The sequence below is a fragment of the Topomyia yanbarensis genome, chromosome 1 (genome assembly GCF_030247195.1).
Source record: "Topomyia yanbarensis strain Yona2022 chromosome 1, ASM3024719v1, whole genome shotgun sequence".
Classification (NCBI taxonomy): domain Eukaryota; kingdom Metazoa; phylum Arthropoda; class Insecta; order Diptera; family Culicidae; genus Topomyia; species Topomyia yanbarensis.
Window position 1 is genome coordinate 151,863,634 of NC_080670.1, and position 22,123 is coordinate 151,885,756.

At 42.1% G+C, this 22,123-nt stretch overlaps 2 protein-coding genes across 5 annotated transcripts in view; both read left to right on the plus strand.

Moving 5' to 3' along the window:
- LOC131677646 (coronin-7) overlaps positions 1-22,123 on the plus strand; it is a 59,806-nt gene that overhangs the window by 28,290 nt on the left and 9,393 nt on the right. For 2 of the 4 annotated variants that reach the window (XM_058957548.1, XM_058957556.1), the window contains exons 2-11: positions 5,191-5,750; positions 5,809-6,362; positions 6,420-6,572; positions 6,804-7,301; positions 7,553-7,852; positions 7,943-7,960; positions 8,023-8,204; positions 8,267-9,163; positions 9,222-9,703; positions 9,764-9,897. In XM_058957548.1, coding sequence (XP_058813531.1) covers positions 5,255-5,750; positions 5,809-6,362; positions 6,420-6,572; positions 6,804-7,301; positions 7,553-7,852; positions 7,943-7,960; positions 8,023-8,204; positions 8,267-9,163; positions 9,222-9,703; positions 9,764-9,897 — 3,714 coding nt within the window. In that variant the 5' untranslated portion in view covers positions 5,191-5,254. The remainder of the gene's footprint in view (positions 1-5,190; positions 5,751-5,808; positions 6,363-6,419; positions 6,573-6,803; positions 7,302-7,552; positions 7,853-7,942; positions 7,961-8,022; positions 8,205-8,266; positions 9,164-9,221; positions 9,704-9,763; positions 9,898-22,123) is intronic. The other 2 variants (XM_058957565.1, XM_058957574.1) reach the window with 2 other exon arrangements.
- LOC131677667 (uncharacterized) lies at positions 14,644-17,728 on the plus strand. The gene has a single exon (XM_058957604.1). It carries the CDS (start codon positions 15,623-15,625, stop codon positions 16,952-16,954), a length of 1,332 nt encoding a protein of 443 aa, XP_058813587.1. The 5' UTR covers positions 14,644-15,622; the 3' UTR covers positions 16,955-17,728.

Below are 22,123 nucleotides of genomic sequence, written 5' to 3' on the forward strand. Positions count from 1 at the left end.
TTTTCGATGGTGGAGTTCTCACTCGCTCTCTTGTCGTGTAACAATAAAGCTCCGGGGCCAGACAGAATCAAATTCAACTTGTTGAAGAATCTGCCTGACTCTGCCAAGAGACGCTTGTTGAACTTATTTAATAAGTTTCTCGAGGCTAACATTGTCCCACTCGATTGGAGACAAGTGAAGGTCATCGCCATCCAAAAACCAGGAAAACCAGCCTCCGACCACAATTCGTACCGTCCGATCGCAATGCTATCCTGTATCCGGAAGTTGTTCGAGAAAATGATCTTGTTTCGCCTCTACAATTGGGTCGAAGCAAATGGCTTACTGTCAGATACAAAATTTGGCTTTCGCAAAGGCAAAGGGACGAACGATTGTCTTGCGTTGCTCTCAACTGAAATTCAAATGGCCTATGCTAGCAAAGAGCAGATGGCATCAGTGTTCCTAGATATTAAGGGGGCTTTTGATTCAGTTTCGATCAACATTCTTTCAGAGAAGCTGCACCAGCATGGTCTTTCAGCGACTTTAAACAACTTTTTACTAAACTTGTTGTCGGAAAAGCACATGCATTTTTCGCATGGTGACTTATCGACATCACGATTTAGCTACATGGGCCTTCCCCAGGGCTCATGTCTAAGCCCCCTTTTATACAATTTCTATGTCAACGACATTGATTAATGTCTTGACAATTCCTGCACGTTAAGGCAACTTGCAGACGATGGCGTGGTGTCTGTTACGGGACCCAAAGCTGTCGATCTACAAGGACCATTACAGAATACCCTGGACAATTTGTCTGCTTGGGCTATTAAGTTGGGTATCGAATTCTCCACGGAGAAAACTGAGCTAGTTGTATTTTCAAGGAAGCGTGAACCAGCACAACTACAGCTTCTATTAATGGGTCAAACTATCGCTCAGGTCTTCACAGTAAAATATCTAGGGGTCTGGTTCGACTCGAAAGGTACTTGGGGATGCCATATTCGGTATTTGAAACAGAAATGCCAACAAAGGATCAACTTTCTTCGTACAATAACCGGAACATGGTGGGGTGCCCACCCAGGAGACCTAATTAGGTTGTATCAAACAACGATACTGTCGGTAATGGAATACGGATGCTTCTGCTTTCGCTCCGCCACGAACATACATTTCATCAAACTCGAAAGAATTCAGTATCGTTGTTTGCGTATAGCCTTAGGGTGCATGCAGTCGACCCATACGATGAGTCTCGAAGTGCTGTCGGGCGTTCTCCCGTTGAAAAATCGATTTTGGGAACTCTCATATCGATTGCTCATTCGATGCGATATCTTGAACCCGGTCGTGATTGAAAATTTCGAAAGGCTTGTTGAGCTCAATTCTCAGACCCGTTTCATGTCCCTGTACTTTGACTACATGGCGCAGAATATTAACCCTTCTTCTTACAATCCCAACCGTGTGCATTTCATAAATACTTCTGAATCTACTGTTTTCTTCGACACATCCATGAAAAACGAGATTAGTGGAATTCCGGACCACATACGCCCACAAGTGGTTCCAAACATTTTTTATAATAAATTCCGAGAAGTCGACTGTTCTAAGATGTTTTATACTGACGGATCAAACCTCGAAGGATCCACTGGCTTCGGTATTTTCAATCAAAAGTTCACCGCCTCCTACAAACTCAGTGACCCTGCTTCAGTTTACGTCGCAGAACTAGCTGCCATTCAGTATACCTTTGGAGTCATTGAAACATTACCCGCAGGCCATTACTTCATCGTTTCGGATAGTCTCAGTTCCATTGACGCTATTCGCTCGATGAAACATGGAAAGCACTCCTCGTATTTTTTGGGGAAAATACGGGAGCTACTGAGTGCTTTATCTGACAACTCTTTCCAGATTACCTTGGTATGGGTCCCTTCTCATTGCTCCATTCCGGGCAATGAGAAGGCAGACTCCTTAGCTAAGGTGGGTGCCTTAGAAGGAGACGTTTACGAAAGACCAATTTGCTTCAGCGAATTTTTCAGTATTACTCATCAGAGAACCCTCGAAAGTTGGCAAACTTCGTGGAGCAGCGGAGAGCTGGGAAGGTGGCTACATTCGATAATCCCTAAGGTATCGACGAAACCTTGGTTCAAGGGGATGGATGTGGGTCGTGACTTCATTCGTGTGATGTCCCGACTCATGGCAAACCATTACACGCTGGATGCACATCTCCGGCGTATTGGGCTCGTGGATAGTGGTATCTGCGCTTGTGGCGACGGCTATCACGACATCGAGCACATTGTCTGGGCGTGCACCGAGTACAGTTCCGCTAGGTCTCGGCTAATGGATACCCTGCGGGCCCGAGGAAGACCACCCAACGTCCCGGTTCGAGATGTGCTGGCAAGCCGCGATGTTCTCTATATGTCCCTTATATACACCTTTGTGAAAACCATCAATATACAAGTCTAACTGCCCCTTGTTATTTTCCTTATCATTCTCAGAACGCTCTTCCACCTGTATCAAAGCATCTGTATCGAATGAGCCAACAAACACGGGACCTACGGCACGAACATAACACGCTTAACTCGAAATGTAGCCGATCCACATCTGAGCCGTACTACGAAATCGTCTGGAAAAACCCCTGCCATCTTGAGGAGGACCACCCGGCGTCCCAGTACATGATTCCCCTGATGAAGGCCACCTGAGTTTGTAATCCATCCGTTGATCTCACGATGCCTGAAACTGAAATAATTTTCTCTCCCTGCCATCTTTGTCTACCCTCCCTCCCCTGACTCTTATACTCAGAAGTAACACCCCTACCCCCCCCCCCCCCAATATCATCACGAAGCATTTAGCTCTTCTTGTCTCTTCTAGTTTTAACTATTATATTATATAATCTCGTTGAAATTGCCCAACTCTACTACCCCTAAAAATAACTATAATTACGAATCTCTACAAAATTCAATCATGCCCTCTAGTTATTCCTAGTTTTAAGTTAGTCGTAAAAAATTGTCCCCCTTAGTTAAACATTATTTGCTCCAATAATCTCACTGATAAAAATGTCAAACCATATTGCCACAAAAACTAAATGACCCCCCTAATCTTACGAAAATAATATTATCCCCTTGTGTAGATATATAAGATAGCTATAAAATCGCATTAGTTTCATTTTAAAAAAAATCAATATGTAATCCCCTAGTTTTAAGCAATTTAAAATGTAAAACAAAACAAAATTGGCACCTTTAAGCTAACGCAACGTGCCTTATCAAATAAACGGTTTGAATAAAAAAAAAATAAAGCTAAATGCCATAAGGTACAAACAAAACCAGATGTACCCAGCAATGCTTTGATAATACTGCCATAAAACTCAAATAAAACCAATTAGCATTTGGAGCATTCCTTTGGTGAGACGAATAAAAGAAACGAACGACCATCATAATCACCATCGTGGCCAATCAATCTGGGCGTTCTGAATCACGATAAAATGTATTTTAGTTTTCCAGATTATTCGATATTAGGCCGCCGTTCTCCATTGTACGCAGCGACCAAATGAGGAGCTCTCCCGAAGTAGACAACCACTTTTAGGTTCTCCGCTGAGCCTAACTTTAACTAGCATCTCTTCTGGCATTCGCGTTACCTGTCCAGTCAACAGTTGTCTTTCGTGTTTTATCAACCTTCCAACATCAGCTTGTTTGTATACTTGGTGGAGCTCGTGGTTCATGCGTGTGTGCCATTTTCTACTATGCCACCGAGTATTGAATGCAGAAATATCCTCTTAAACACATCTAGCACACAATAGTCTACTTCCTTCATGCCTCATGGCCATTCAGAGCAACAGGAAGTGATTTATATAGAACAAAATTTTGCGCACATCTGTACTGCCGTTATAAGCAAATTTGTCCCATGTTCTGTGGCATTCCCTGTACTGCCTATAAAAGCATAAGAGTCATATATTGAAAAACAGCAAACCGAGAAAAGCGTTGTTTAAAATTTACATTTTCATTGAGCCAAATGGATGGGACAACTATGTTTTAGTATTTTTTTTATATTTTCTAAACAAATCTGGTAATCTTATTTGTGCATTGTGATTGTATACTGCATTCCCACATTGAGTGGGGATGCAGAATACAACCCAACAGATAACTCATTTTAGATAAAAACCCATATGGGACTCTTATGCTTTTATGAGCAGTATATACATGGGACAATTAGGCGTAGAACGGCAGTGTAGGCTACGGAATTATAGCTGATTACACAAACCATTGAAAGTCCTTGTACTTTAGCTCACATATCTTGCGACACAAGTAACATGCGATAACTTTGTTAACACATATTACTTGTTCCCCAAGCTATGTGAATTCGTGGACAACTTCGTACCGTACCCCATCGATATCCACCTCAAAACCTACACCAGTCGGACTAACTGCCATGTACTTTGCCTTGTTAGAGTTTATAGCCAGTCCGATTCTCGCAGCCTCCCTTTCCAACGCTGTCAAAGTCGTTCGCGGAGCCTAAAAGTATTGCAGATCTCAGATCTGGTTCGATTCCATTGCGGTTTTCGTTTCGCATCCTCCAGCGCTCTATTAAGCAAAATAATAGAGAGTGCAGAGCATCGCTCTGCTTTAAACTATCGAACTTCAAAAACGAGTTGGATATCTCTTTGGCTATTTTGACGCTTGATGTTGAAGCATCCAACATCATACGAAGCATCCAACATCAGTATATGGCACAGTAACGAAACTACATTGAATCGTACGTCGCCTTAAAATTCACAAACAGATGGTAGGTCTGTAAGTCGTATCGTGGAATGTCTCTAGGATTTGTTACTGGATAAACATCTGGTTTGTCGTTGATTTTCCTTCTCCAAACTCACTTTGACATTCGCAAAAAAAATACAGCCAACGGAGTCAGCCCGCTTAACAGAACCATAATGGACCGCTTATGATCGCCCCAAACTATATTTTAAAGAAATGCAACTCGCTTCACTTATCTTAGAATACCCCTTCGCTCTTTTCTCAACTGACGTCAACGCATATTACGACCATTGAGTGGTGTGGATTTTTAAAACCTCTTTCACATAGATATTGTCGTCCATCAAAATGTAATTGGGTATAGAAATTTTTTGTAACAATTTGTTACATGGGGAGGGGGAGTCAATTTTGGACAATTTTAGCGTTACGTAATCTATGAATGGCCTTTTTTTTGAAATCTCATCTAATTAATATTTAAATTTATCTCCAGGCCTACCTTCCATTCAAGAAAATCAAAGAATCCCGCATACGACCAACCCCGTGGAGGAAGAAGCATGGCATGGCGATTTAAGGCATCTAAGTACAAGAACGCAGCCCCGATCGTACCAAAGCCGGAAGTATGCATTCGGGACATCTGCGTAGGATCATACCAGACGTACGGTAATAACATTGCCGCTTCGGCTGCGTTCATTGCCTTCAACTGGGAACATGCCGGTTCCAGTCTGGCCGTTCTGCCGATCGATGACTGCGGACGGAAGAGCAAAACAATGCCACTGCTGCACGCTCACTCGGACACGGTGACCTATTTGGACTTTTCCCCATTCCACGATGGCTTGCTGGCTACAGGGTCGCAGGATTGCCTGGTGAAAGTATGGCACATCCCAGAGAAGGGGCTGGAGAACTCCATCTCGAACCCGGAGTGTACTTTTTCCACTAAGCAAAGACGGGTAGAAACGGTGGGATTTCATCCAACGGCAGATTGTTTACTCTATTCAACGGCGGTAGGGTGCGTCAGCTTATGGGATCTCGCCTGTCAGCAGGAATCTTTTTGTAAGTATCACAAAACCGTGAATTTGAAATAGTAGTCTAATGGTGTTCTCTTGCACAGCAAACAATCAGCATCCGGAAGTCATTCAATCGCTCAGTTGGAAACAGGATGGAAAGGTTTGTGCTACCAGCTGCAAAGATAAAATGGTTCGCATACTGGACCCCCGAGCCGAATCGCCAATAACAATGATTGCTGAGAGTCATCAAAGCATCAAGGATTCACGGGTCGTCTGGCTAGGCAATCAGGATCGCATTTTGTCCACCGGGTTCGACGCTGGTCGTTTGAGACAGGTGATTATTCGTGATCTGCGAAATTTCTCAGCCCCAGAGAAGACTTTGGAGTTGGATTGCTCCACCGGCATACTTATGCCATTGTATGATCCCGACACAAACATGTTGTTCTTAGCGGGAAAAGGAGACACTACAATTTCCTATTTGGAGGTGACAGATAAAGACCCCTATTTGATTGAAGGAATTCGACACTCTGGTGAGCAGACGAAAGGTGCTTGTCTGGTACCGAAGAGGGCACTACGAGTAATGGAAGGCGAAGTGAACCGTATCATGCAGCTAACTTCTAACTCGGTGATACCGATTATGTACCAAGTACCGCGAAAGGTGAGTTAATCGAAATCCTCTAGTGCTTCTTATGTACATGAAGTCTTCATATTTCAGTCATACAGAGACTTCCACGGTGATCTCTACCCGGACACCAATGGATACAGAACTGAGCTCACGGCAACTCAATGGCTGAATGGAGTGAATCAGGGGGTTCCAAAAATAAGCCTCGACCCAGCAAAGCGAGAGTTGGGTGATCAGCCAATCATTGTAAGTTCATTGAACGAAACACTCGAAGATCGTTGTCCCTCTACCAGTGTTCCTCATCCACATGTAATCCTCTGTTTAATATCGTACTATCTTAATAACTGTGTACCTTACGTATATCATCTCTGTTTCTACCGTTCTTTCCTATTCTATCGCTGGCTCTTCCTCGTTCAAATGTTTAAATTAACACCAATCGGTGAACTTGATTCACTCCTTCCTGACACCTGACACTAGATTTTAAGAGGTAATCTGAACGAGGTAGTCAAAAATATTGCCAACAAATCGAAAAGCACAGCCATCACCATTAGCTGCACGGCAGACAAGATCGACAAGACGTCAATAGTGAAACCAACTTTTATTCCAATTAAGGATAAAATAAAACAGATGGAGCAACAGTCGCACAGTGAAAAAAGCGAATTCGAACAAAAATTCAAAGAAGTCACCTCAAACAAAGACACTAAGAATACGGAGAACGCTAATATTGTAATTGAACCGAATTCATGCTACGAAACGGAAAGTAATGGAAACCATCCGAACAGAACCAGTCAGGACGATGATAGAAGTTTGGAGGAGCCGGATCAACCTGGCGAGGTGACTCCTCCGAAACCACTACCGAGAACCTCCCGGAATAATTCTGTGTCTGATCAACTTTCCGTGGCGAGTGAAGAAGTGCCAGTTGTTCCCGCTCCTCGTCCAGTCGCCAGACCGAGGACTACCGCTGCCGGATACAAGGTTTGACACTTGAGCAGTTGAAGTGTTTTATTAGTTGGGTTGTATCTCTGGCGAGTTTTTGGTATGATTTTGGCGTTCTATTTTAGGTTCCCACACAGTTGGTAGCACTGCACGAGCATTTCTGTTAGCTGTTGTACGGTCTTTTAGTATTCTATTGGTTCTGATTTGTGTTCTGTAGATGTCGTACCAGTTAAATCTGTACAGATTGGCTTTAGCAGTAAGTCACTTTTACAAAAATATTTGTGTTTCAGCCTCGTCTTGGACCGAAGCCTTTCTGCAGTACGGGATCTTCGAGCGATTTCTCCTTCGATAAGGTGTTTAACGTACCACACGCTCCAGGCTCGGAAAATGGTGAGTTACCGAGAGATTCCAACGATAACACTCAAGAGAACAGTCTAGCCTCTAATGGAAGTGCTGAAGAGATGCACGAGAACGGCCACTGCAAAGAAACAGAAGTGCTACCCGAAGTCACCGAAGAAGTTGTGCTGCGACCCAAAACTCCCGAGGATGAGGACACGCCGCGTATCATAACAACTGCAGAGCGAAGGAAGGTAATTTATTCTTGTATGTTAATAATGACTTAGCTATTCAACTAATCAAACATTTATCTTTTCTAACGCAAACTAATCTTTTTACTGTAGTCAGGGGATCGTGAAAAGGTTACTAACTTTCTGTTGTAAGCATTAGTGTTGTTTATTCTGATTTCCTATTTGTGTTGTAGATTTTTGAATCCAGAGTTTCCACAGAATCGGAAGATCAGTTTGATGCTGCTGCGGATGATAAAGTGAACCAATTCGAGCGTTTGAGTGGTCAACGAACGAGTATTGCTGAACGGCGTCGTATTTACGAGAATCGTTCACAAAGCGTGCAAGAGGAAAAGGCGGCCTCACCCGTTCCGCTTAGGTAGGCTATTTTCTACAAAAAAATGAATGTTAGATTGAGATAATAAAGATTTCTGCTTCCAGACGCCGTGAATCAATGAAGGTTCGTGGCGAACAGAAAACCGATGAGGAGGCGATGCCACCGCCGGCCAACGTAGAATTCACTCGTAACCGCAGTGATCTTTCTAAGGAAAACCTCCCGGTGGACATCAATAAACGAAACCATAGTAATAATTCAGCGAATACAACTTCCAAACGTACTTCCACTGTGTTCGGTCGGGTGTCCAAGTTCCGCCATTTGAAGGGAACTCCGGGACATAAATCTACGCATATCGAGAACATTCGTAACTTGAGCCGACAAATTCCTGGTGAATGCGATGGGTTCCAGGCAAATTCAGAGAGAGTAGCGGTGCCAATATCCGGAGCCGGTGGAAAAATAGCAATATTCGAATTGAGTAAGCCTGGGCGTCTTCCGGATGGAGTAATTCCTTCGCTCGTCAATGGAAACAACATCATGGACTTCCAATGGGATCCGTTCGACAATAAACGACTGGCGGTAGCATGCGATGATGGTCTTGTCAAGATTTGGGTAATACCAGATGGTGGTCTAACGGAACCAACAAACGAACCGGAAAATGAACTGGTGGCACACTCAGACAAGATCTACATCATCAGATACCATCCGTTAGCCAAACATGTCTTCCTCACTGCCAGTTATGATATGACATTAAAGGTTTGGGATCTGAACACCTTAACTGAGAAGTATTGTTTGAAGGGACACACCGATCAAATATTCAGCTTTGCGTGGAGTCCGTGCGGGACGTACGGTGCAACGGTATCGAAAGACGGAAAGATTCGAGTGTATAATCCAAGAAAATCTGAGAATCCCATCCGTGAAGGTAGCGGACCAGTCGGAACACGTGGTGCGCGGCTTGTGTGGGCCGTCGAGGGAGATTACATTGTTGTAACTGGATTCGACAAGTATGTCCAGTGTTCTGATAGTGTAACACATAAATTAATAAATATTCTTGATTGACAGGGTTTCGGAACGGCAAATATACGTGTACAAATCAACAGATCTGAGTGCACCGCTTGGAATGGTTGGATTAGACGTATCTCCTGCTATCCTGATACCATTCTACGACGAAGATAGCTCTACAATCTTTGCAACGGGTAAAGGCGATTCCACTATTTACTGTTTCGAGATCACTGAAGAATCGCCTTTTATATGCCCGCTTTCTCATCACCGATGCTCCTCGCTTACGCAGGGACTTAGCTTCCTTCCCAAGAACCAGTGCGATGTTGCATCAGTCGAGTTCGCCAAAGCACAAAGGCTTACGAACGGCACGGTTGAACCATTGAGCTTTACCGTGCCACGAATCAAGAGTGAACTCTTCCAGGATGATCTGTTTCCACCAACGCGGGTTTTATGGGAACCGAGTCTCAGCGCAGCTGACTGGTTTGCCGGTAGGGATAAGCCAGCTCCTAGAATTAGCCTACAGCCGGAAGGAATGGAATCTTGTAAGAGTGGGAAATGGTTTTTGAAAGGAGAATATAGTAACGATTTCGTTCTTTTTACAGTGTCCTCCATTCAGCCGATAGTGACGACACCGACACCAGTTAAAAAAAGCGACAATATCAACCAAATCATTGGGCAACAGACCCAGTTCAACAAGGTGTGGAGTGCGGATTTGGTGCGGTCGAAACAAGATGAGGTAAGTTGTCATAAGATTTATCATTACAAATCAGTCAAATAACGACTCATAACACTGAAGAGGATGTATTTTTGAGTAGTTGAACGTATTCTTCAGGTGTAATATCAAAATATTCCAATGAACCCGGTTGTAATGGAAGATATTTCCATTCCTGTCATTTATATTTTGTGAGCTTAAATTTAGGTACTTTCGAGTCGTGTGTCGCTTTCGCACTTATTAGTGTTGTCAAAAACAAAACGAGAGATTCGACTCAGTCGAGGTCTTTCGTGCAGCAAGGTACTTTTGAGTTGTTTGGGGTATACTCAAAATTAGGTAAAATCAACTTAAATTTGAGTAAATTAAACTCAAGCTTGAGTTATGATATTTGCCGTAGTTAAATGGGAACTACCTGCAACACGGTTTGCCTAATTTTACCTTCCTGCACGATACCACGAGATGGAGACAAAGTGCTCAATTTTAGGTAGTTTTTCGGTGGCGTGCAGATTTCATAGAGGACAACTAGAGCACTCTAGTTAGAGTGTGGCCAAGAGGCCATGACGTATCCAAACGAACATGAAATTTGACATATTTCTATTGTGTATACGTCAAATTCCATGTTCGTTTGGATACGTCATGGCCTCTTGGCCACACTCTAACTAGAGTGCTCTAAGGACAACCGGTCTAATACGTCTGAATTTGTCTGCTATTGTTGGTGTAGGCTGTCACTAGTGAGCCTAAATACACGAACCCAATGCTCATTTTGATATCATCGACATCAATTTATATTCGCGGTGTGAGAGCATTCTTCTATGCAATTAAATCATTCATATTTCTCATGGTAGCACTCATGGAACGTACATATGACATATCACTGATAATGAGCACAGCATACCGCCGCGAGCACCTGTACGACTTCTTCTCGTCTTCAGTTTTCGCTACATGTGAAAATCCGTATACGTTTAGAATGCTGTAGTTGCAGAAAAGGACCTGATTCTCATTACACACTGTCTCGCTGATCACCTGTCACTTGATCAAGCGTTGGCACATTTGTTTCAAATCCAATTCCAAATACGGTTCACAATTCTTTCGGCGAGTCACCGCATTGGTAAAAAGTGATGCTAACTCTTCTACACCCTTTGTCAGAGCACTGTCAGGTCTTGAGCACCATCTTTGCCACTTATCTATGGATAATTGGGAGCAAGGTGCTTAGAGTTATAAGGTGATTCGTATTTGGCAGTAACTAGGTGAGGAGTGAGGTAAGCATGCAGCATACTGCGGGGAAGAAAAATGACAGCGAACAACTTTGTTTACCGCCTGAAATCTAAGCAAACATATGGAGAAAAATAGTAAACAATGTTGTTAGCTGTCGTTTCTAAAACCAACATGGCTGATCGGCGTTTTTGAGGATCGGATCACCTGAGAATAAAAACTCCTTGATTGGGAGTAGAGCAGCACCACAGAGAACAGATGTCCATCTTCAACATTCAACTTGTGTAAAAATCTTTAACGGTTTCGAAGGTATTGGGATATCCGAATCAGGAGCGCTGCTGTCGTCATGTTTTTTTTTGTGGCGAGTTCGACAAACTAGTCCGGAACCGGTTCGGACTTCCAGTATGAATTCCAGCTCAAATGCATGAGCCGATAGAGTCGGAATCGGTTGTTTTCTTTAAGCAAGATTCCATACTGAATTCATTCAGGATTTCGAACCGGTTCCGGAATGGATTTGACGGATAGTTGGGATAAGTTGGCTGCGCTAGTGTTTATCCTATATTAATTCAAATGTTTACACACGTTTTTAAAATATTTTTGTTCGATCATGGATGTCTGTTCGCTGTGATTCAAATGTTTACACACGTTTTTTTTAAATATTTTTGTTGGATCATGGATGTCTGTTCTCTGTGGAAGCACCCTGACAGAGAAATAGAAGGGTTGAAAGAGAAACGCATGGCCGTGAAGATCAACATCAAGCCTTCAGCGACGCAGCTGTTGTAGAATAAGCAGGGTATCCAGCTTTTAACGCGCTATAATGGCGGTCTAAATTGTTTAGTTCGTAATACATCCCAGTAAAATTCAGCCGGAAATGAACTGGAATTCTGGCTGGTTCCAGTTCGTATTCCGGCTCCAGTGACACAACCGATTCTAACTAGAATCGTCCCTAAATCAGTCGCCAGTCATTACCGGGATGATTCCCATCTGCATCACTCTTGCTGAGGACGTGGAATGCTACCAGCGGAGAAATACACGAAACGTGAGAAGACTGATTCCCGGTCAAACCATTCGGAATTTGAGTGGGAATCCTGAATGGAGTCAGTATGGATTCCAAATCAAATGCAACAACCGATTCTGAGTTGGAGTCGGTTGATGCATTTGATTTGGAATCCATAATGGCTCCATTCAGAAATCCGAACCGGTTCCAGAATGAGTTTAACTGGGTTAGAGTGGACTTGTTGGCTAAGTTGCAGCAAGAGTGGGACAACGCGTAGAAAGGAAGGTGGTCCCACCTACTCTTCCCATATGTGTCGGTGTGGGTGCGTAGAAAGCATGGCGAGGTGAACTTCCACATGACGCAGTGTTTGTCCGGGCCTGGATGCTTCCGGAAGTACCTGCATTGGTTTGGACATGCTTCGTCACCCTTTTGCTCGGAGTGCGTGAACGTGCAAAAGACATCTGAACACGTAATTTTCAAATGCCCAAGGTTCGAAGGGGTACGCCTGGTGTGACAGTTGACAATCTTGTCGAAGAGATGCTGTCAACAGAGTGGTTACGAATATACTCTCCGAGCTGCAGAAAAAGTGTTGAATGTAGCGCTGTTGGCTAGACAGTCGCCATGACACCACAAATCGGTTTTCGGGAAAGATTCCGCCGCAGGGAAACTCTACTTCGGTGTAGGCTAGGTTCACCGCCGGGGACCAGTTGAGTAGTACGCGACGTAGCACCGAGTATGAACCGTCGGAGCGCCAGTGAACCGGAACTCAGGCTTCATCGGAATCACCGGACCGACCTCGACACCCTACCGGGTAGCTCGTGAGTAGGCTAGATCCACCGCCGGGGATCAGTGCGAGTAGATTGCGTCGAACAGCTAACAGTCGGTCGTTGGGGCGTCAGTGGACCGAAAGCTACTCTCCACCCGGAATCGCTGGACGGACCTCAGCACCTACTGGCTGGCCCGTTGAGTTGTCTAGGTCCACCGCCGGGGACTAGATCGAGTAGATAAGGACGAAGCAGGAAGCTAAATGGCTCACGGAAACGGGAGAAATCTACCACAGATTCTTCGCCGTGAACTATCCGATTCTATCGTGACAAAAATGGGAGCTAATTGGCTCACGAAACAGACATCGCATCCGAGAGAAACTCCGCTGCCGGAGAATTCTCAGTCGGAGTAGGTTACTTCACCGCCGGATAAGATACGAGTAGATCTCGATAAAGCTGGGAGCCAAACGGTTCAAGGAAGCTGGTATCGGTATCGGGAGAAATTCTTCAGTCGGAGAACTATCGGTCGGAGCAGGTGAGCTTACCGTCGGGGACTATCAGAGTAGATCGTGATAAGGCCGCGAGCTAAAAGACTCACGGAAACAAGAGCTAAATGGCTTATGGAGTCAGAATCTAAACGGCTCACGGGGACGAGAGCAAGAGAGGAGTCGCGGGTTAAATCAAAGTTCAAAGGTTGAGCCTTTTGATGAATCGACTGAGGCTCCGAGACAGAGCAGAAGAAAGAGGTGCGACCAAAGCACAAGTCCCGCAACGAAGTAATACCTTGATGTAGTTCCGCGGAGAAGAGCGAAAAAAAAGTAAGGAGTATTTTTATCGGTTAGGTACGAACATGAGCCGTGAGCCCCATACAGTGCCAATGCAGTACAGGCCAGGCTTTCGGAGCTTTTTAAACGTTACTGTAAAAGAAAGATACATACAGTTGGTGGTACTAGGTACGGATGAACCATTGCCGAATTTACACCGGTCCAGCTTTGAAAACTTCTCCCAATAAAGAATAGTGTCAACCCTTGCATTGCCTCTCTCCTTGCGTAGATAAGCATGGGATCACAAGAAGCGACTACGTACAACCAGTGGAGATAGCAATTCGCAGTTGGAACCCAATAAAATGGAGAAGAAACATGAAACTCGTGTCGCGAATCCGTTCACCAGATGTGGTTTGGTGAGGTCATCACTAGCAGCAGCTGAAGCCAGGACAGAGCGAGGTGAGTAAAACTCCACAGAAGCCAAAAGTAGTGGCAGCAAAGCGCTTGGTGAAGGAGCTCCACAAGTTTGTGGATGTGAGAAATAAAATCCATAAGGGCATTAAGGAGCTGGTTTACATAATCCGAAAAGTCTGCCGTGAAGGAGTATGACACGGCAACGCTAAAGGCTGATGTAGCTAAACGAGCATTGGCGTCGGCTTAGGTTCTTTCTAGCCCCCTCTTTACAGGGGAAGAAGAAGTTGGTTGGAGTACAGAACACGTCGGTTTCCGTGACTGCAAAGAGAGCAAGAACCTCGTCAGGAGCCGTGTGATATGTGCACAGCACATATTCCCGAACCCACAGCAACCATACATCCTGAAAGACCTCACTAGCTGAACCACGCTGTGAGAAAATAATTCATTCCCACAATATTGAACGGCTTACGCGTCAAATGCAAATGCACGCGCAAGCGGGGTAAAGACCCAAAGGTCTCAAGAATTCTGACATGACAAAAACGTGTCCTGCTCATATTCCAACTCTTAGTTCCCAAGCGCATTCCGCGCAAACTACCTTCTCCGACTTCTCTCCCATTCTTTCAGGTTATTCTCTCTTACGTTGCATTGACCATTCTTTACATAATAGATATACATAACTGACTCCAAGCGCCTCCAGTAGGAAGAATTGTAGACAAGGTAATTGAATAAAACATTCACTGTCTAACCAACAACGGGTGTACGTCTTTCTATTTAGGAAGAGAGAAAACGCCACATGGCGACCTAGTGACAGTGATACGGCCTTAAGGTTGAACAGAGAAAGGAGCAAAAGTCAAAAGCGAGAAAAGCAAAAGGGAAAAGTTTTTTTTTATCCATAATGACCAAGTGACAGTAATACTGCCTTAAGATGAATGATCAAGTGACAGTGATACTGCCTTAAGATGAATGATCAAGTGACAGTGATACTGCCTTAAGATGAATGATCAAGTGACAGTGATACTGCCTTAAAATGAATGATCAAGTGACAGTAATACTGCCTTAAAACGAATGACCAAGTGACAGTGATACTGCCTTAAAATGGGCCTATTTAACTCAAAAAAAGTAGTGAATACTGGTGATCACCAAACACAGGTGATCAACCATTTAGAAAATCATACTGATACACTCGAACAGAGTGAAATTAAATTATGGTTAATCTTGGTGCTAGTAGGTGCACAATTCCTACTAGTATTATACAAAATCCATAAAAAACAATCGCGCCGACAGGCGTTAAAAGCAGCCAGGAGCGTTGCTGCGATAAACAATGCTTAAAAACAGACTGAGTGATAGACACATGCAGTGTTGATAAAAATAAGAAAAGTGCAAACCAAATAATTAGCTGACCCGGAGAACAACGATGGTGTTCTGGAATCCAATTTTACATTTTGTTCATCACATTCGCCACCACCTCCTCCCTGGAAGCCCGTCAGGAACCCCCGGTTGGTAGTAACGAATCCATTTTACATTTTGACACATGTTGCTGAAATTTGAATTAAATTTAAGATTGACAGAAAATATTGGCATTATATGGCAATTAGCGAATGGATATTGAAGTACATAAAGCTGTAATTGATAGCCACATTTCACGCTTAAATTCAATTCTTACCAATCTAAGAAAAGCCCCCAATCGTGCATATAAAAGAAACACTTTGACTACAAAACTAACGGATGCTCGTACAACATACACACTAATTACAAATATTTTAGCCGACTATGAATCAGAATATCCCGAAAATGAATTTAATTTTTTGTATAAATGTACACGCCAAATATACAGTGAAATACATACGTTAATTACAACAAAACTTGAGTACGCAGGTGTTCATACAATAAGCGTTTATTCATTGGCGTGTGCCGTAAATTTCATTCAAAAATTAAAATATAAAATCAGAGCGAAGATGGCGAAAGTTGACATTAGGTTGGGCACCACCCTTGTACAAATGTACGACGGTGCTCCAGAAAACTTGGACGCTTTCATTGATGCAGTAAATCTGTTCAATGATACTGTTGTTAATGACTTTGCTGCAGCGACCGCCGCACAGCAGGCAGCAGCTCAGGTTACAGTAGTACGATTCGTCAAATCGCGACTCACTGGAGTTGCACGTCAGGTTATTGTAGGAGCCAATGACCTGCAAGGTATTTTTGACGCAGTGAAACAACACTGCGAATCCAAAATTACTTCAGACAATATCATTGCAAAATTAAAAGCCGTAAAACAGAAAGAATCAGCAGAATCATTCTGTAGTGCAGTGGAAAAATTAACCGCACAGCTTAGGTCGGTCTACGTAACAGAGCAAATTCCAATAAACAGAGCTAATACGATGGCTACCAAAAAGGGCGTCGAAGCTCTCATAGACGGTGTCAGAAACAATGACACGAAGATTGTTTTGAAGGCTGGGACCTTTACCAAAATTACAGATGCTACTGAAAAGCTCATGGAAAATGACAAACCAACCCCTACACAAATGTTCACGATTCGTAGTACTCAACAAAACAACCACGGTAGAAATTTCAACAATGGTCGAGGAAATTGTCGTGGTCATTTCCAATATTACAGAGGTAACCAAAACAACTTCCAAAGGAGTAATTCTAATCGTGGAAATTACAACGGTTATCGTGGAAATTTCCACGGTAGAGGTAATCATAACGGAAGAAGACCTTACCACCAACGAGGACAGTTGTCACAAAGAGGACATTTCAATCCTCATTATGGAATGTATGTAGCCCAAAACATCCCCCAACAATTGAACCAAACCCCTGTTTTCCAACCAATGCAAAACAATATGCAACCCTCGTTGCCTACCCATCCACCAACACAACAGATACCGCAACCTAATTTTTTAGGTCAAACTCAAGGGCAGTTTATGCCGTAAATTTATCTGCAACCAATTTTGTGCTTTTGAACGTCGAATGTGCCGAACAACAATGTAGTTTTATAATAGATTGTGGTTCAGATATTTCAGTTATAAAATCCTCAAAATTAAAATATCAGCAAAACTATAACCCTAATGACACATGCACTATTTCCGGAATAGGCAACGGTACCATAACCACTTATGGAAGACTCACCACTAATCTGTTAATCGATGAATTTTCGCTTCAACACAAATTATATACGGTAAGCGACAACTTTCCAATTCCCACCGACGGTATTTTAGGAAGGGATTTCTTTACCTCTTATAAGTGTTGTATCGATTATAATACCTGGATCCTGATAATGAATGCTTTTAACACCCGCATTACTATACCAATTTACGAAAAATCACGCACCAAGCAAATCATACCTCCACGATGTGAAATAATTAAAAATCTAAACCTACCTTATCTACCAGAAGATATGGTTACCATATCAAACGAGCTAACTCCAGGATTAGTGTATGCAAACTGCATTATTAATAATGAAAACAAGTTTGTAAAGTTCATAAACACAACAAACGAAAATATACTCATCCCAGAAAATTTCATACCGACTATGACACCTCTACGAAATTTTTGTTTCCATAGTCGAACTATTCTACAAAATGGAAACCATACAAGGAACGAACGATTAGTTCGCGAACTTCAACTAAACAATATCGACCCAATAATCAAATCTGGCCTTGAACGTCTTTGTAGGCAATATAGTGACATATTCGCGTTAGAAGACGATAACCTATCCACGAATAATTTCTACAAACAAGAAATTTTGTTAAATGACAAATCTCCTGTTTACATTAAAAATTACAGAACTCCAGAGTCACAAAAACTGGAAATTGATCTACAAGTAAGAAACATGCTAGATCAAAACATTATTCAGAACTCAACATCGCCGTACAATTCTCCCATTCTTCTTGTCCCCAAGAAAACTAATTCTAATGATAAAAAGTGGAGACTAGTTGTCGATTTTAGACAACTGAATAAGAAAATCATACCAGATAAGTTCCCATTGCCCAGGATTGATGAAATACTAGACCAATTAGGCAGGGCGAAATACTTCTCCACACTTGACCTAATGTCTGGATTTCATCAAATTCCGCTACAAGAACATTGTAAAAAATTTACTGCATTTACCGCAGGTAATGGTCACTTTGAATTCAATAGACTACCGTTCGGGTTAAACATTAGCCCTAATAGTTTTCAGCGAATGATGACGCTGGCGCTTAGTGGCCTACCACCTGAATGCGCATTCCTATACGTAGATGACGTAATAGTCATCGGATGTTCACTTAGCCACCATCTGAAGAACCTATCAAATGTTTTTGAGCGCATGAGAAATTGCAATTTAAAGCTAAACCCGAAGAAATGTTGTTTCTTCAAAACGGAAGTAACATTTCTCGGACATCATGTCTCACACGAAGGAGTACAACCTGATAAGGCAAAGTACTCAGTTATAAAAAACTATCCATTTCCGAAAAATGCTGACGAAACGCGAAGGTTCGTTGCATTTTGCAACTACTACAGGCGTTTCATTCCAAATTTCGCAGAAATTTCACATCCGCTTAATCAACTTACCAGGAAAGATACAAAATTTATCTGGAACGAAAAGTGTCAAGAAGCATTTCTCACACTCAAACGACAACTACTGTTACCTCGAATCCTAAAATTCCCAAATTTTAAGAGAGAATTCATTATTACGACTGATGCCTCCAAATTGGCTTGCGGAGCAGTATTAGCTCAAGAGTATGATGATGTCGACTTACCTGTGGCGTTTGCGAGCCGAACGTTCACAAAGGGTGAAGCGAACAAATCAACAATCGAGCGTGAACTAGCCGCAATCCATTGGGCAATTAAATACTTTCGACCATATGTGTATGGGAGAAAATTTATCATAAAAACCGACCATAGACCGCTCGTTTATTTATTTACTATGAAGGATCCATCATCCAAGCTTACGCAAATGCGATTAGACTTGGAAGAGTATGACTTCACAGTACAATTTATAAAAGGAAAGAGCAACGTTGTATCGGATGCACTTTCAAGAGTGAACCTTGATATACATGAGCTAAAAAATATGTACATAATTACCAGGTCAATGACCAAAAACAAAATGACCCCACAAATCGTTCAACCCGCTCCACCGAAATCTGATCAATTTCGTGTGTATGACGCCATGAATAGTTTAGAAACCTTTGATTTACCTAAGCTAAGCTTCTCATTTAATCAAATAACAAATACAATTAATCTACTATTATTCAACAAAAAATATTCAAAGAGTCTAGCTCTAGCGCTAGATCTCGATTTAAATTTAATGCCCATGCTAAAAAGAGCATTTAAAATTATCGATAAAGGGATCCCTAAAAATCGTCCCACGAGGCGAAATGCAAGAAATGCTATTAGATTTAGCTCAAAAAAATGGCAAACATTTCGCTATTGCAACAAATGATGTGATTTTTAAATACGTCGACGTAAAGTTATTTAAGGAAATAGGTAACAAAATTCTTAGGAATGTTGCCATATTATTATTCGAAAAGCCTAAAACTATTGAAACTGGTAGTGAAATAAATCAGATTCTTTATCAGTACCATAACACTCCCCTAGGGGGACATTTAGGAATAAATCGACTTTATAAAAAATTAAGACCAATTTTTTACTGGCAAAACATGAAACAATCAATAATAAACTATGTTGGAACTTGTGAACTCTGTAAAAGGAACAAACACTTTCCACAAATAAAAACACATACTGTAATAACAACAACACCAACAAAACCATTCGAAGTAGTATCGTTTGATACTATCGGACCATTTCCACTTTCAGTAAATGGAAATCGCTACGCAGTATCAATGCAATGCGACTTTACTAAATTTATCATACTAGCACCCGTTCCAGACAAAGCAGCAACATCTATGGCAAAAGCTTTAGTTGAACAATGTATATTAATATTTGGACCGATATCTAAAATTAAAACAGATCAAGGCACAGAATTCAAAGCGATCTTTGATGAAGTTTGCAACATGCTAAAAATAACACATACTTGCTCAGCCGCCTACCATCCACAAACAATAGGAGCGTTAGAGAGGAATCATAGGTGTTTGAACGAATACCTACGAAACTTCTGCAACGATAGGACTAATGATTGGGATAACTGGATACCTTACTACAGTTTTTGATATAATGCGACTCCTAATCTTGATCACAATTACACGCCATTCGAACTAGTTTTCGCCCGTAAAGCCAATATTTTTGAATCAATATCGACAGAAATAGCTCCATTATATAACTATGAATCCTATAAAAATGAAATGAATTATCGATTACAAGTAGCGCATGCACAAGTATTAGATGCAATCAAAAAAGTAAAAGAAAACAGAACTCGCAATTTAAACAAAAATGTTCAATCAACTGATATAAAGATAAATGATATAGTATATTTGGCACAAGAGAATAGAACTAAACTTGATCCGGTTAATTCAGGTCCATATAAAGTTATAAGTACAACCATATCAAATGCCACAATTATCAATAGTCAAAACAAATGTTCCGAAGTACATAAATCCCGACTTTTAAAATTTAAAAGCTAAAATTTTCCTTTAAGGGGGATGGAGCATCAGACGACTTGTAAAAATACAGTGAAAACCTTAAGCCTTAAATTCGTTACAGATAACAGTGATCGAACGACAAATAAATTATAATGCTACAATAGAACTTTCAACAAACCAAAGGTTAAACTCTGTACCCAACTAACCGAGACATAATAAATTTTGTGAGAGGCACCTGGAGTTAAGTTATGAACATTCTTTGTTCTACGAACAAATTCCTTTAGGGGGATGGTGTGATATATGCACAGCACATATTCCCGAACCCACAGCAACCATACATCCTGAAAGACCTCACTAGCTGAACCACGCTGTGAGAAAATAATTCATTCCCACAATATTGAACTGCTTACGCGTCAAATGCAAATGCACGCGCAAGCGGGGTAAAGACCCAAAGGTCTCAAGAATTCTGACATGACAAAAACGTGTCCTGCTCATATTCCAACTCTTAGTTCCCAAGCGCATTCCGCGCAAACTGCCTTCTCCGAATTCTCTCCCATTCTTTCAGGTTATTCTCTCTTACGTTGCATTGACCATTCTTTACATAATAGATATACATAACTGACTCCAAGCGCCTCCAGTAGGAAGAATTGTAGACAAGGTAATTGAATAAAACATTCACTGTCTAACCAACAACGGGTGTACGTCTTTCTATTTAGGAAGAGAGAAAACGCCACAGCCGGAAGGCAAGGCCGGCCCAAGAGGCAAACGCAAGAGGCCGCTCTTACTGCCGAAAGAAAGGACGCCTCTCAACTGGGAGAATGCTGGAGCACCATTGTAGGTCGGAAGGAGAAACACGGCAAAATGCAAATGCTGAAGGAAGAGAGAAAAGGGAGAACCCATATCCACCAAAGCCAATGAAGCGACGACGTATGTAACGCTCCTCAGGAAGGTTAGAGAGTATCCGGAGCTGAGGGATTTGGGGAAAACTTGATAAGAGCCAAGCTCTTGGAGTTGAAGGAGGATTAACAGCTCGACTATGCAAGAGATTATCACCACACCCGAAGACGGTGATTGTGTGCAAGGACCTGGTTGAGATCACGACGGAAGACGGGCTGAGGTACATTGAAGCAGCTGTGAGATAAGATAATATTTTCTCGCCCAAAACTAATTAGTAGAACTACCAATGATTCCGTATAAAAACACATAAAGCATGAGTATCAGTATCTATTCTTAGAATTAGAACACTGTAGAAATTGTGAAAAATAATTACTATTATATAATAAATTAATTATTTTCACTACACCTATTTTATCACGTGATTCGAAGCCGCGAAATTATCGTGCTTCCATACTGTATGGTCAGCAACTTTTCGCAATTTTTTAAACAACGAAATGTTAGGTTACCTATTGAGGATGAAAAGGATTGCGATAAACTGCTTGTCGTTGAAATAAGTGCATATTTCAACCTCTGCCGGCAACCGTTGCTGACAATGCGCTGGAGGTAGAGAAAGTTACGGTTAGATGCTCGAGATGCCCACTGAAAGTCGCTCCCCGAGTGAATTAACAAGTGGAGACATGCTTCAAG